The 13,055-nt window shown below is 39.3% G+C and overlaps 1 protein-coding gene across 15 annotated transcripts in view; it reads right to left on the bottom strand.

Annotated features, from left to right (window-relative positions):
• Positions 1 to 2,557: 2,557 nt before the first annotated feature.
• LOC128737669 (neurabin-1) overlaps positions 2,558 to 13,055 on the bottom strand; it is a 141,289-nt gene continuing 130,791 nt past the window's right edge. For 14 of the 15 annotated variants that reach the window (XM_053832347.1, XM_053832349.1, XM_053832348.1 and 11 more), the window contains 7 exons: positions 12,938 to 13,035; positions 12,484 to 12,867; positions 10,874 to 10,927; positions 9,992 to 10,201; positions 8,884 to 9,937; positions 8,405 to 8,676; positions 2,558 to 4,167 (listed from right to left, as the gene is read on the bottom strand). In XM_053832347.1, coding sequence (XP_053688322.1) covers positions 3,883 to 4,167; positions 8,405 to 8,676; positions 8,884 to 9,937; positions 9,992 to 10,201; positions 10,874 to 10,927; positions 12,484 to 12,867; positions 12,938 to 13,035 — 2,357 coding nt within the window. In that variant the 3' untranslated portion in view covers positions 2,558 to 3,882. The remainder of the gene's footprint in view (positions 4,168 to 8,404; positions 8,677 to 8,883; positions 9,938 to 9,991; positions 10,202 to 10,873; positions 10,928 to 12,483; positions 12,868 to 12,937; positions 13,036 to 13,055) is intronic. The other variant, XM_053832350.1, reaches the window with a different exon arrangement.

The raw sequence follows: 13,055 nt of genomic DNA, 5'->3' as shown, positions 1-13,055 counted from the left end.
TTTCTAATACGACCGAGTTAGAGTTATTTTAAATTTTTCAATGACGCGCATTGAAAATCAATAGTTTTCTATATTTTCAATATTTTCCAAATCGATTTTCCGATCAATTGGTGTAAATATCTTGGAAATCTATTGAAAATTGACTGAATTATAAGCCGAAGCGTGAAAACGCGTTTCTACTTTGATGACGTCATTTCCAACAACCAATCACGAAGTGAGAATTCTGGTAAAACATAGGTTCATTATTTTAAATTTTCAATAGTTCAGCATCAAGAATCAATGTGGGTCAATTCTTAGAAGATTTTCCGATCGATTGGTGTAAGGATATTGTAAATCGATTGGATAACCGCTGAGCTATTAGCGCTCAAAACCTATCATTTTTCGTGACGCTCGCATTTTTCGAGTTTTTGGAATGACATCCTATCTCAAAACTTGCCGTAAGACGTAGTCCTACGTCAAAAAGTTGATTTAAAGTTAAACGAGCACGTGAATTATCAAAACAACAACGACACAGGGTCTTGAAAACACTGCCGAGTCACCGGCAACGCAAGTGGACCAAGGCACGCTATGACTGTTATGCGTTTATTCTCGCTGATTCAATCACAAATAAACGCAAGTCAGTAAGTTCTGTAGTTTTTCTAAGTTTTGGGACAAATTTTAAGTCACTTGTGATCAAATTGCTTGTAAAAGTATTCTGTTATGTTATATTAGTGATTATGAAGGTTTTGACGATTTGCTACCAAAATCGACTCAATATTAATAAAGAAAAATTGTAGCGGGTTTTAACAGTGTTTTTTGCAGTTGCAGGTATTGCTCGATTATTTTTGGGATAAAATGACTGATTTCGTTTTAAATTCATACGCATATGTTTGTTGCAGAAAATCGTGTTAAACACACCTCTCCAATTATTATGCTTCAAACGATATATATATATAAAATTCGTGAGCTTATCTAAAGATACTTGTAGATATTATAGTTTAGCTAGTAATATGAGCCGAATCGACTCACAAAACACACTGTTCCAAAACGGTCAGATTCAAATTTAAATCAATCGAGAGTGAACTGAATTTTTCCACTGCCTCGCTTTCGGAGGGAATCTATAACACATTCTACAGAAATCATAGAGACCGCAAACATGAAACAGATAGAGGCAGGCAAAGCACCCAATCAAAACATCGTAAAAACAATCTGAACGCTGCGCTGTTGGCGACTCATCCAGAGCAGACGAACTGAACACAGTTGCTATGTGGTGAGAATGTGCCGATGGTGAGGTGAGCGCAATCAAACTGCTGCATCGGGCGAATTTTAGTACCTACCTACCTACACTAATTAAACAAGTCTTGCTGTGATATTGTTCCGGTCGCAGAAAGATTATTGTTATTTGTTTTTTTTTGTTTAACTACAGTTGATTTCATTCGATTATTTTTGCTTAGTATCAGAGTTTATTTACGGGCTCTTCTTATGGAAACGGTTGTGCCTTTTGTTTTCCGCCGGATGAGAAATCGATTTTATGCTGGTTTTTCGGTTTCGCTTTTACTATTTGTCGAGTTTTTACTGCTTTCGTAACTGCGAAGTAATAATGATGATTTCGTTTGCAGTTTGCACTTTTTTTTATGGAAAACATTGCTGGCTCTGTCGTTTTTTTGCTTATTATTTTTTTTTGTGAATGTGTCACTTAACAATGATCAACGATGTTTAGGTGTTTGAGTATTTAGTTTTAGTGTGTTTATAATCATGAGTTTCGGTTAAATGTGCTGTTTTACTTTTATTTTCCGTTTTGTGTGATTCGTCGCTTATTGAGTAGTTTTTTCCGTTTTATAGACACTACATGCATTGATGTGAAGTTTACCTATTACTCAACCGCTTAAGAATGGTGAATTTTCTAACGACTTTTTTATAATAACGACGAATAGAGTTGGTTCCATTCGGACGTGTGTAAAAATTGGATTTCGATAAGTCTGTAATAATAATCAATATCAAATTCCTTGATTTTTGTTGTTGCGTTATGTTTTAAAGAACTGACGTGTGAGATAATCATGAGAGACGCTTCCAGTTTAAAATGTTTTAGGAATTAAACGGAACTTTAAAAGTTTCAAATACAAAACTTGGTAATTGCTGTGCGGCTATCAGTTTTACGGATGATTTCCCTTTGTTGTAAAAATAAGATTCGAATATATATGACTAGAAAACTGGTTTCCGTAGAAAGTTTGTTCCTTGATTAGGTAAAAAGTGTATTACAATTTGGTTCATTCTTTCTTTGTGTAGAGATGTTATCCGTTTAATCAAATTTTGGCGGTGGATTTTATTTTTCCTTTAGTTGAAATCTTGACGGGTATTTTTAAAATTACGGGAACGAATATTAATAATGTATAAAACATAAATATAAAAACAACATAAACATTTAGAAGAAGATAGCTGCAGAAATAGTCAATGATACAGAACAGAAAAATGAATTAGAAATTATATAAAGAAATCCCTCGACGAAATGCAAAATTAGATTAGATAAATTAAACACAATAATAAATTCATAAAATAAAATATTCAATTTATTTTCCCTTATTTTGTGTGTTGCTTTGAATAGTTTGGTTTCAATTTGAATTTTGTTACAGGTTATTTTAGCATTTCTACAGTATAAATAATAAATACATTACATTTTACGCGTAAGTTGCAGATACGCTGTGTTGTTTTTTTTGACAGCCTTACCACCTAATAGCTTGTAATATTTTATAATTTTTGCTTTCTCGCCTCCGTGTGTCGTTCAGCTGCTGCATAGCTAAGATAGTGCTACATGCTCAGCATAAAACAAGCCAGATCGGTCCGCATGGTCCTCCAGTGCAGTGCGGTGCAGTAATGGGTGTCCATGGCACTTCCTTAGCTTGCTTCGCTATTTTCAAAATAAGTCTCTTCGTTAGCCAGTTCCGTTGTAAATCTTCCTTTCTTCTCAATGATTGGAATACTTTTTTTGACACTGATAATAGTTTACTGTACGGTTCTCAATATTACACGCTACACACTGAAGGAAACTGTACAGTGACATGAGCTGTATTTTCTTCAATTTTTAATCGATTGTGTAAAAACATAACTACATGTGATTTTTAGTTTTCCACTTATCAAATACACTTCTAACAAGTTTGTTTATTTAGTACAAATTCTAGAATTCTACAGTTCTTGTGTGTAGCATTTAACTACTAATCGCAGAGTCTACTTAAAATTGCTACTAGACTGCATTAAAAACGATAAATGGCCACCGCACTTCCTAGCGGAATGCAGACGAGAGTGTTTTTGCTGTTGAGTGTGTTATCGAAAATAATTAATAATTTAAGCTCACACACAAATCAAACGAAAAGCAATCCCCTCTAATAAGAGGCTACCGAAGGTAAACGAAAACGATTGATCAATAAACGCTAGGCTAATCCTATGTAATGTACAGTAAAACGAGACAATCTCTGTACCCTATCCAACCTTGGAGTTGCCTGTGGCAACTCTTTTTCGGGACGGTATCTACTAACTAATTATTGTGTTTGCTTCTCGGTTCACACCTAATAATATGCTGTTTTGTAAAATTCAAAAAACTTCTCTATTTACTGCTATATAAACAAACTATCTAACAAACAAATTTGTTGTAAAATAATTTAAACAAAAATATGAAAATATCAAACAAAAGACTCAATCGACTAAGTTTCTACTACAAGCTAGAATTTAGTTCCTGTTCATGGTGGAGCAAACTAGTTCAAAAGTTCTCACCACTGCGTCGTTATACAATATATATAAAATTTAGTAATGTATTTGATGTTTTAGTTTTGTATCTATGCTGAGATAAATGCACACGTGTAAAGTCACCCTTTTCTAGTCCTGCTGCTTTATTCATATCCATCCATCCTTTTACTTCTTCTTTTGCTGCTTCTGATCTTTTTCCGCTTTTTTCTCGGCCTTTTTAATCTGCTTCTCGCGTTCCCGCCGTTCCTTCTCGTTTTGTTTGCGTTCCTTCTCGTTGAGGCGTCGAAGCTCCTTGATGTTACGCTTCAGATGCTTCTTATCTTCGCCACCGACGGCCAAAATTTTAAAGTCCGGCTTTTCCAGCTGCAACAGAGCTCCGCCCTCGACCGAGTGCTTCACAAAGGCCGGAATGTGATGCTCGAGGCCGATTCCCAGCAGCCACTGGCAGACCTGCCGATTGAATGAGGAAATTTAGGGGTTTTACTTCGCTTTATACTGCTTGAGAAAGCAGTTGGTTAAGGTGATTTCACGTAACAAGTCTGAAGACGGACTTGATTGTTACTTTGTATATTTTGTTTTCCTAAAATTTGTCTAAACTGTCATTTGCTAAGCGTGAATTTTGTTGTCGCTTTTTAAATAAGTAGGTATATCTACAACATTTAAGTCAAATATCACTCCGTCAGTCGTAAATTTCAGTTTTTGCAATATATTTTCCATCTGCATAGGATCTGTATTTTATTCATGTTTAATGAAAATACAAAAGTTGGGAAAAATGAGCAAAATGGGATACTTTCTGACAGGGCTGGCTTGCTTTTTGTGCACCGGCTTTACTTATTTAACTGTACTACTACCTCAGCTAAGCAACATTTGAAAAAGCTATGTATGGGTCATTTATAGAGCTATGCTAAACTAAGTATTGTAAATTATTCTATCTTATGTATTTACGACGTATTCTTGGTTCAACCCCGTTGGTGCAAAAAAGAGCACTCCTTGCATTGTACTCAGTGTAAACGGGGAGTGCGCCGTAAATACCAAAGATAGAGGAATACTTAATTCAACCATTTTGTAAATAATAATAAGCTCTATAAGTGCGTGATGCAAAACTTTTCAAAATTTAGTAAGGCTGAGGTGGTACGGCCAAACGAAGTAAAAATAAGTAAAATCGGAGCACAAGGGCAGGTCAACCTTGCTTTCGGATGATAAACTGAAATGTGGTGTGATTCCACGACATTTTTCACATAAGAGCAGTTTATTTTATCAATTGACCGGCCAATTCTTAATTAAACTCGGGGTCGGGAGGGTCTCGGCACACGTTGTGATGCACGAAAGCAACTGGCGTTAGCAAATATTAGATAGCAGTTTCGGGGAATATATTTCACCGTTGAGCACTTTTGCACAAGTAGGGTCCGTTGTAGTTTGTGGTGTCGTTCGAGTGTATCTAGCTCAAGTTCCAATCGATCTGGTGCAGAGTCCAAATATTTTCAGCTTTAGGACGTACAAGTGATTAGTACAAGGCTTTCATGCAATGAGGATCTTTGAAGTCGCGTCCTATTTTGGCGATGAAAGTTGTCTACTAGCTTTAGACACGATCGCCGTACGATACCTGTCAAGTGTCAAATTTCGGTCCAATATGATACCAAGAACATTAACGTGATCAACTCTGCTTAACGCTTGCCCATTAATGGCACACTCGAAGAGAATTTGCCTTTGAGTATGGTGAAAAGTAATCACTTCACATTTAGCTGTGCTTTTAATCAAAAAATTCAGTTTACACCCTTCATAAATTTATTCAATAAAGACGGAAACCGATAGTAATCCTCGATACTATGAATCGTCAGAAAGATTTTAAAACCATCGGCGTTAATTAGTCTGAAACCATTATCTATGGCATATGCTGTCATTGAAGAATAATAATGAAAAGAAGAGCGCCAAGAATGCTACCCTGGGGTACATCTGATTTGTTTGAAAATACAGATGATAGGTCCGATCCAAGCTTGAATTGCAAAACTCTGTCACACAAGAACGATTTAAACCACACGACAAACCGGTGGGACACTGCTAGGCGTAGAATTTTCGTAAGCAGTATATTGCAGATTGCAAGAAAAATCCTCACATCGCGGTTATCTTGACTGTTGAACCAAACCATCAAAAGATCACCGCAGAGCAAATTTCTGCAATTTATTACATGAAAATCTACTAAATCAATTGTTTTTCATCAAAACCATGCTACAAAACTGTTATTTTGTAGAACTGCAAACCATAAAACCTAAATTTTAATATTGCGTTTATCTCGCGGTTATCTCCTGAGCGCGTTATCACCGCCGCTGCATGCGGATTTTTCATAACCGCCGCAATATGATGATAAATACGTCTACTTGTGCTTTACCTTCAGTTTTCAAAACGCAGTTTGATACGAAAACCAAATAGTTCGTAGTAGACACGGAATGGCCAAGGACAAATGGTGGGACACGTTCCTCCGCCTGGGTACCATACTGGACATGCAACTAAATTTGAAATTATACTTAAAATGGTACTTGAGGCTTGATCTCAAATTAAACTGGAAATCGGACTTCGAATTGAACTCCAATTGGCCTTGAATCAAGATTTAAATTGGATTTGAAATTATTTATTTATTTAACATATTTGCAGATTAAGAATACTAATATTTTTTGAAACGGTGGTTCTACAAAGGTGAGGAAGGAGGGGGGGGGGGATTATTGGTAGCTACGCTTAACAAGTTGTCGTTGAGACTCCTACCTTTTGTCCAATGCTGGAAAATGCATGGGTCGAACCAAGCTATAATCTGAGACTGAGGATTCGAACCCACAACACCCGCCAGGGCATGTGGCTCGCTGGTACTTGTACCTTTGAGCCATAGAGGCGCTGGACAAAAGGAGACTGCGCAACCCTCCTTATTACGGTAGCGACATGGGTTAGGTTATTTTAGACACAAATTGTGCCTCTTCCTCCATCTACTGTAGAACCACCGACCGAGAAGTTTAATCTTGCTTTGTGTTTATTGGCGGGACGACGGCACTACGCAGGCCCTTGGGACTTTTGTTTGTATACGACAGACTTCACAGCCAGCTGTGAGTGCAGTACAACTGCGGGACTAGCACTACGATCCTATTTGACTCTTACAGCGTCTCTCAGTCGATATTCGAACTATGCCGTTACTGGCTTGTTAGGCTAGTGTCGTACCTCGAAGCCAAGTGGGACTGCCCATAAATGACAAATTGGCTAATATGCCACCGACATGAACTTGAGAAAAATGCAATTTTATTACTTTTGTCTGTAAAAGATGTTTTACGCGGTAATGGCAACCTGTTGAATGTGCATATTACCCCTCATACACGCCGAAGCCACACCGTTGAGTTCAAACAGCGATAGATGTGGCCAAATTCCCTCCGCCGGACGTTTTTAACACAGTAGCCAGTTTTTCATTTATAAACACAAGTAGAATTTACAATTCGGGAGCAAATTTGGCTAACGTCCATACGTTGTGAATTATCTCGTGCTAGCGAGTCTACAAAATGGCTTTGAACTACCTAAAACAGTACGGAAGCACAAGTGAAGACGAAGTGGACGACGAAACAAGTAATCCGTGCACCCCGGACAAGTTTGGCAACGAAGCGTATGCTTCAAGCGCTTGAAACCAGAAGGAAGAAGCAGCTACTCCATGCCGTCATTAATGGAAGCTGCGAATCCTGGCGTCTTGATTGTAAAAAAAAAGATAAAATGTGAAAAAATAACAAGATTCGATCCAAAAACCTTGCGATTGCTAACCTTACGTCTGAAACCACCACACCACATGATCAGTTTTAATGGGTGATGGAAAAATGCGAAATAAGAAAACATCGGTTGCTGCGCATGCGGTTTGAAATCATTATGGATATTAGCCAACTTCTCATTTATTTTGGATATTAGCCGAAATTGTTTCACGTCCTGTGCCTCCAAAAATACATTTTTTTACAATCGGCTTCCGTGGGAACATTGGTTGGAGTGTAAGCTATCATGTGATATTATGATCTCAATGTTGGAAAAAATGGCATATTAGCCAATTTTTCATTTATGGGCAGGGGAGACTATTAAGGGCTCAGCAACTACTCAATTAATAGCTCTCACGCTTGCGTTATTATTTTGGTTGATTGTTCAAAAGTTCGTACGGTCATCTAACTAGTCGTAACTTCTCAGCTTTCTCACTGCTATATTCCGTTCTTCAACACACAATCCACAGAATGGCTTCTGGACCACCAAAGATAGTATTTGAGTCACATCTGGTAGCCCCAACTGCAAGTTGTTCTAGGCCTTCTTGATAATCTTGATCGAAACGTCCAAGAATACAGTACAGATTTGTTGATTTTTCGTGACTAAAACGGCCGTAAAACCTTCAAGTACCGGTTGTCCATCTGAGAAAGTCGCAACTGAGTTTCAGGCTTTTACTCATAACAGAAATTTCTAACACAGTTTTGTTGTTCTTGCCAAAGAGGTTTTCGGTCATTGGATTTCCATCAAACGGGCTTCTAAACCTTATGGATTCCCCTATGGCTATGGTTTTAACCTGATTTCGGTATTACACGGATTTTACTGGATGTTATTATTGTCTACAAATTTGTCTAACTTTTGTCGACCAAGTCCTGTCAAGTACTTCATAAATTGATCGCAAAACATGCTGACGACAACTAACCTGCTCGTTGGACCATTCCTCAACGGGGCCACTCTTCCACTGGTGTGAATCCCTGAGCCGGTCGCTCGAGAAGCTGGACGTCGACCCGGACAGATCCAGCGTGCGGCTGGGTGAATACGCTCCCGGCGAGGTGGAACCACTGCTGACGCTGGACGGCGACGGAGGGCCTTGCGAACCGGTTCCACCCTGCTGGCCGGCGGCCGTTGGTTGCTGCTGCTGCCACGGGCTGCTACTTCCTGGAGGAGACAGATTTTGTGGAAGAATGTTTTTCACTGCGAGCGTTCGAAGCAGACCGGATGAGACGAAACACGAGAAAGAAAAGAAAAACACCCAAAAGAACTACAATTATCTTTTGGCTCCTACATTCATCACGAAAGCTAAGCAAGGCACTAAGTCAAATATTTAGATGATTTTTATCATAATTAGTTATGGCACATCGCACATTCACTGAGCAATCAGGTAAAATTCAAAACACGTACCTTTTGGCTGGGCCTCATTTACTGCTTTTTTGATTTCGACTAGCAAATTCTGCGATAACGAAGCGGCTGGACTGACGTGACGTTGGTTGATTTCGGAGTAATCATCACTGGAGTCCCGTGACGAACCATCATCCAATGTTCGACGTTCGGCAAGTCGTTCCTTGAGCTGTTCTGCGAGCATGGGAGGTGTTATACCCTTTAATCCCTTAGGCCTTCTGGACGGATACATCCAGCTTTCACTCGAGACACCACTGTCCTTCAGCTTATCGGTCGAAGAACCAAGATCACTATCATATGAGGAAGCATTCAAATCGGAACCGTAACTTGAGTTCAGCTTGTTATCCGCTGAAGTATTGCGGTAGATATTTGGGATGGTAGAATGCTGTGTCTGTGCTAAATTGTGATGGTGGTCACTGCGTTCTTTGTTTACCTGTGCGTAGACAGGAAGACCTGCGTTCTCTTGGTTTCCATTTTTGATGTTGTTCAACTGTCGGTTGATGATCTGAGGAGTACTGTACAGTCCGGTGTACTCGTGGGACACCGAGGTGGAGTCGGTGATTTCCTCTTCGCTTTCGTCGAGTGCGCAATCCGATCCGCTGTTGCTGTGGCTCTTCTTACCTGGCAGACGCTTGGCCAATCCTCCACGCGCTACTAGATCACTCTTGCCCTTGTTAAGCGAATTATCCAGCAGTTCATGCTGTGGAACCGCTGTATCCAACTCGTCGTCCTTCTGAACAGGCAGTTTCCTCTCGACAGTGGCCGTCTTGCCGTCTTCGCCTTCACCATCCGGTGAGAGATCGGAGAACTCGGTATCGGACAGCTCGGTTTCGAGTTTTTGGAATACCGGTTTGGGCGGCTGTTTGCGAGTCATTTGTGGCGTCAGCTTTAAGCTGGTACTGTCATAGGGCAGAATTACCGGGAATCCAGCTTTGCGCTGGGTTTCCTGCAGTTCCTGTTCCAGGTGGATGACTCGGTCCTTCAGTTTTTTGACCAACGCGTTATACTCGGTGTCCTTCTCCTGTAGGTGCTGGAGGTAGTATTCTTGGAATTGGATCTGCAAGAAGAGAGGTTCAGTGTAAAATGCTGAAACCGATGAAAGAAAACCTACCATATCCCGCTCGCGGTGCTGATAGTCGCGCAAAATCTTCTTGACTCGACCGTACTTTTTCTCCAAAGCTGCATATTGGGTTTGACTTTGCTGGAGCATGTTTTGGTAGTTATTGGCTTCCTTCTTGATGTTGGCTAATTCCCGTTCCGTTTGTTTCATCCGTTCCGCTAGCAGTTCGGCCTCATTGCAACTCTGCTGGTACTTGATGAGCTGGTAATGTTTGTGTGCGTGTGTGTGTGTTTTTTTGGGTGGGTAGAGAGCATAACGTTAGATTTGGGGTCGTCAAACGTACCGGCTTTGTTTAAGCGTTTAGAGTAAGAAATTATAAAAATCATATTTCTGATCGCATAATCTAGCAGATTTACATGCCGTTTTTTGGGGGGGGATTTATAAGAGGTGATTTTGTCTTTTTGGGGGAAAATGAAATGCCAAAAACTGCTTAGGTGACAGGTGTTTTGGACACGGAAATTACTTACGCATTCAAACCTCATCTGAATGTGTTGTGTTCTTTATTGCTTTGTTGAAATACGGATTGTGTTTTTAACTGCTTCAATTGAACATGTGCGATTGAGTGACACGTAAAGGGACAATCACAATGTGAACAAAACGTTGTTCGGGGGTCACTGAGAGGGAATTACAGAACAAAACTAGAGCACACAACACACGTGGAATGATTGACAAGAATTTTGCAGAAGTGAGGACAGGACGCGGCACTCGGGTTTAACTTGGTTAGTATAGAAAAGCGCAACAATTTATTACCTTTAATCTGTTTGGTTAATAATTTAAATAAATAAAAATTTGGAAAACAAGACCCGGATTCATTTTAGGATAGTTCCAAAGAGAAAAACAAATTAGACGAGTACAAGTTCAAATCCCACTTACCTGTTGCTTGAGACTTAGGATATCGCCCTCATGCAGTGCAATGGTTTTAAGATTCTGGAAATTTTATATTGCAGGGTGTTTAATTTCAGTACAATCAATTATATTCAGGGTGATAAAAACATTGTAGTGAAAGAGGGATCTTTTGGGAAGATGCCGATTCTTTCTTACAGGGTAAGGGATTCATTATGAATATATCTCGGAAGATCTATGATTCAGTACAATTAGTCAAATTAGGATGAAAATACGATTACCTATAAAAGGTTTTGTTGTTACATGCATACATTTTTAGATGTAAAAATCAATCAATAAATAACTATAAGTAAAATCCATTAGCCAATAATTCAAATAAAGTCTGAAGTTTTTTATCGTTTGGTTCGAAGTGGCGTTAGCATCTTGAGTTGCTTAATACCTGATTCTTCCAAACTTCTGAACTTCTACATTGTCTCTATAGCGTACAATGTCAAACAGAAATTGTCATGCGATAAGTTGACCTAGGCCCCCAAACTCTTGATGTTTGAATCAGGAATTGTCGGAGTTCTTCCACTTCATTCAATTGTTTAGGAAACAAAAAACGTTAGTTTACGATTGCAGTTTTATGTCTATGGACCAACAGCATTGGATTTATGTTACAGCGTCAATGAATATTGTGGGCTTACAACAGTATTAGAATACTGTGTAATTATCAGGATAAGCTGCCTAATGTGCGCAAAGTATACTCATGCAAAGCCGGTAAGTTACATTGCATGAAAGAGGTAAATGGATTCTCCACCTTACCGTTCTATTTCGTAAAGTTACTGATGAGTATCCGGTTGCAATCGGCATTGTTTTATTACAGGATTACGACTCACATTCAGTGCATAACAGAGCATAAATATTTACCATGTTTACTTGAAAAATACAAAAATAAAATTCAAAAATCTACAGTCTATAAGCAGTGTAAGAAGTTCTGTTCAAGGGTCAAAACAATACGGGGTAGGTATGTATGTGGACAAAAATGTTGAGTGAAGATTTTTTTTTTGGGTGACATGTCGTGTCTACACTGAGAAACAAAACAAAAACATGCTAACAGTAAAACATAGATAAACAATAAAAACAATCAACAGTTGGTTGCAATGGAAAGCATCATGTTAAAAGGAGCAGTTCGCAGTAAAAAATGACACAATGAATGAATAAATCAATTACCGCTTTATGCTGCCAGCATTCCAATGACGAGGCGTTTAGTAGAGAACGAGAAATGAGAACAAATATGAACGAAAACTGCAGCCACAAATGGTTCAAATTCAAGCACATTGAAAAAAATTGTTCAAATCCTACTGAAACTCATTTTTTTTTTTTTGAAAACCGTTCAACTCACAACCCGTCATAATTGCTGTGATGCTTGCTTTTTATCTTTAAACATGAAAAGAACGCCTTTTTATGAATGATCATAAGCTAAGATAAAAGTTAAATAACTCTAGCTTCAACACTGAAATCGTCAAAACAGAAAGAAGGAAAATATATTTTTCGTTTTCGCTGGTAATAAGATCATTTGTTCGTACTATGTTTATACTGGGTTGATGTATGGATGAGAACTTAATGAGAGAATCAGAAGGAAACAACGCACAACTTACCTCTTGCAGAATCCTCCGCAGCGATTCTACATCGCTGGAACGTGCCGCTTCCGTTTCGAAAAGCGATTCGGCTTGCGCCGCCGTAGGACTGACCGGTCCCTCCGACACGCTAGAGTTGGCCGAGACCGGCAGTGTAGAATCTTCCGAGATCTCCGTATTACGTCGGAGGTAATCCTCCAACTGTCGCTTGACACGCTCCTCTTTCTCGCGGTCCGCTTGAAGGCTTTGCCTTATAAGTTGCGCTACTTCGGAATTTTCCGGATCACGCTCTCGTCCGATTTGGAACCGCACCAAACCGGATGTGTTACGCAGTACGGAGGCAGCGTAGGCCTGCGTAACACCGACTAGACTTTTTCCATCGACTTCAATGATCTGATCATTGACCTATGAAAGTAATGGAAACAATCATGAAATCTTCGATGTGTTCTATAGGTCTCATAAATTGACACATTACCTGTATTCTTCCATCCCGGGCAGCTGCCCCGTTGTCTGTAATAGTCTTGACGAAAATTCCAAGCTTTTCCAAACCGGCATCAGCACCCACTCCCATCCCTAGAAAAATCACAAATATT

Source organism: Sabethes cyaneus, chromosome 2 (genome assembly GCF_943734655.1).
Source record: "Sabethes cyaneus chromosome 2, idSabCyanKW18_F2, whole genome shotgun sequence".
Classification (NCBI taxonomy): Eukaryota; Metazoa; Arthropoda; class Insecta; order Diptera; family Culicidae; genus Sabethes; species Sabethes cyaneus.
This window is presented reverse-complemented; position numbering and strand designations above follow the sequence as displayed.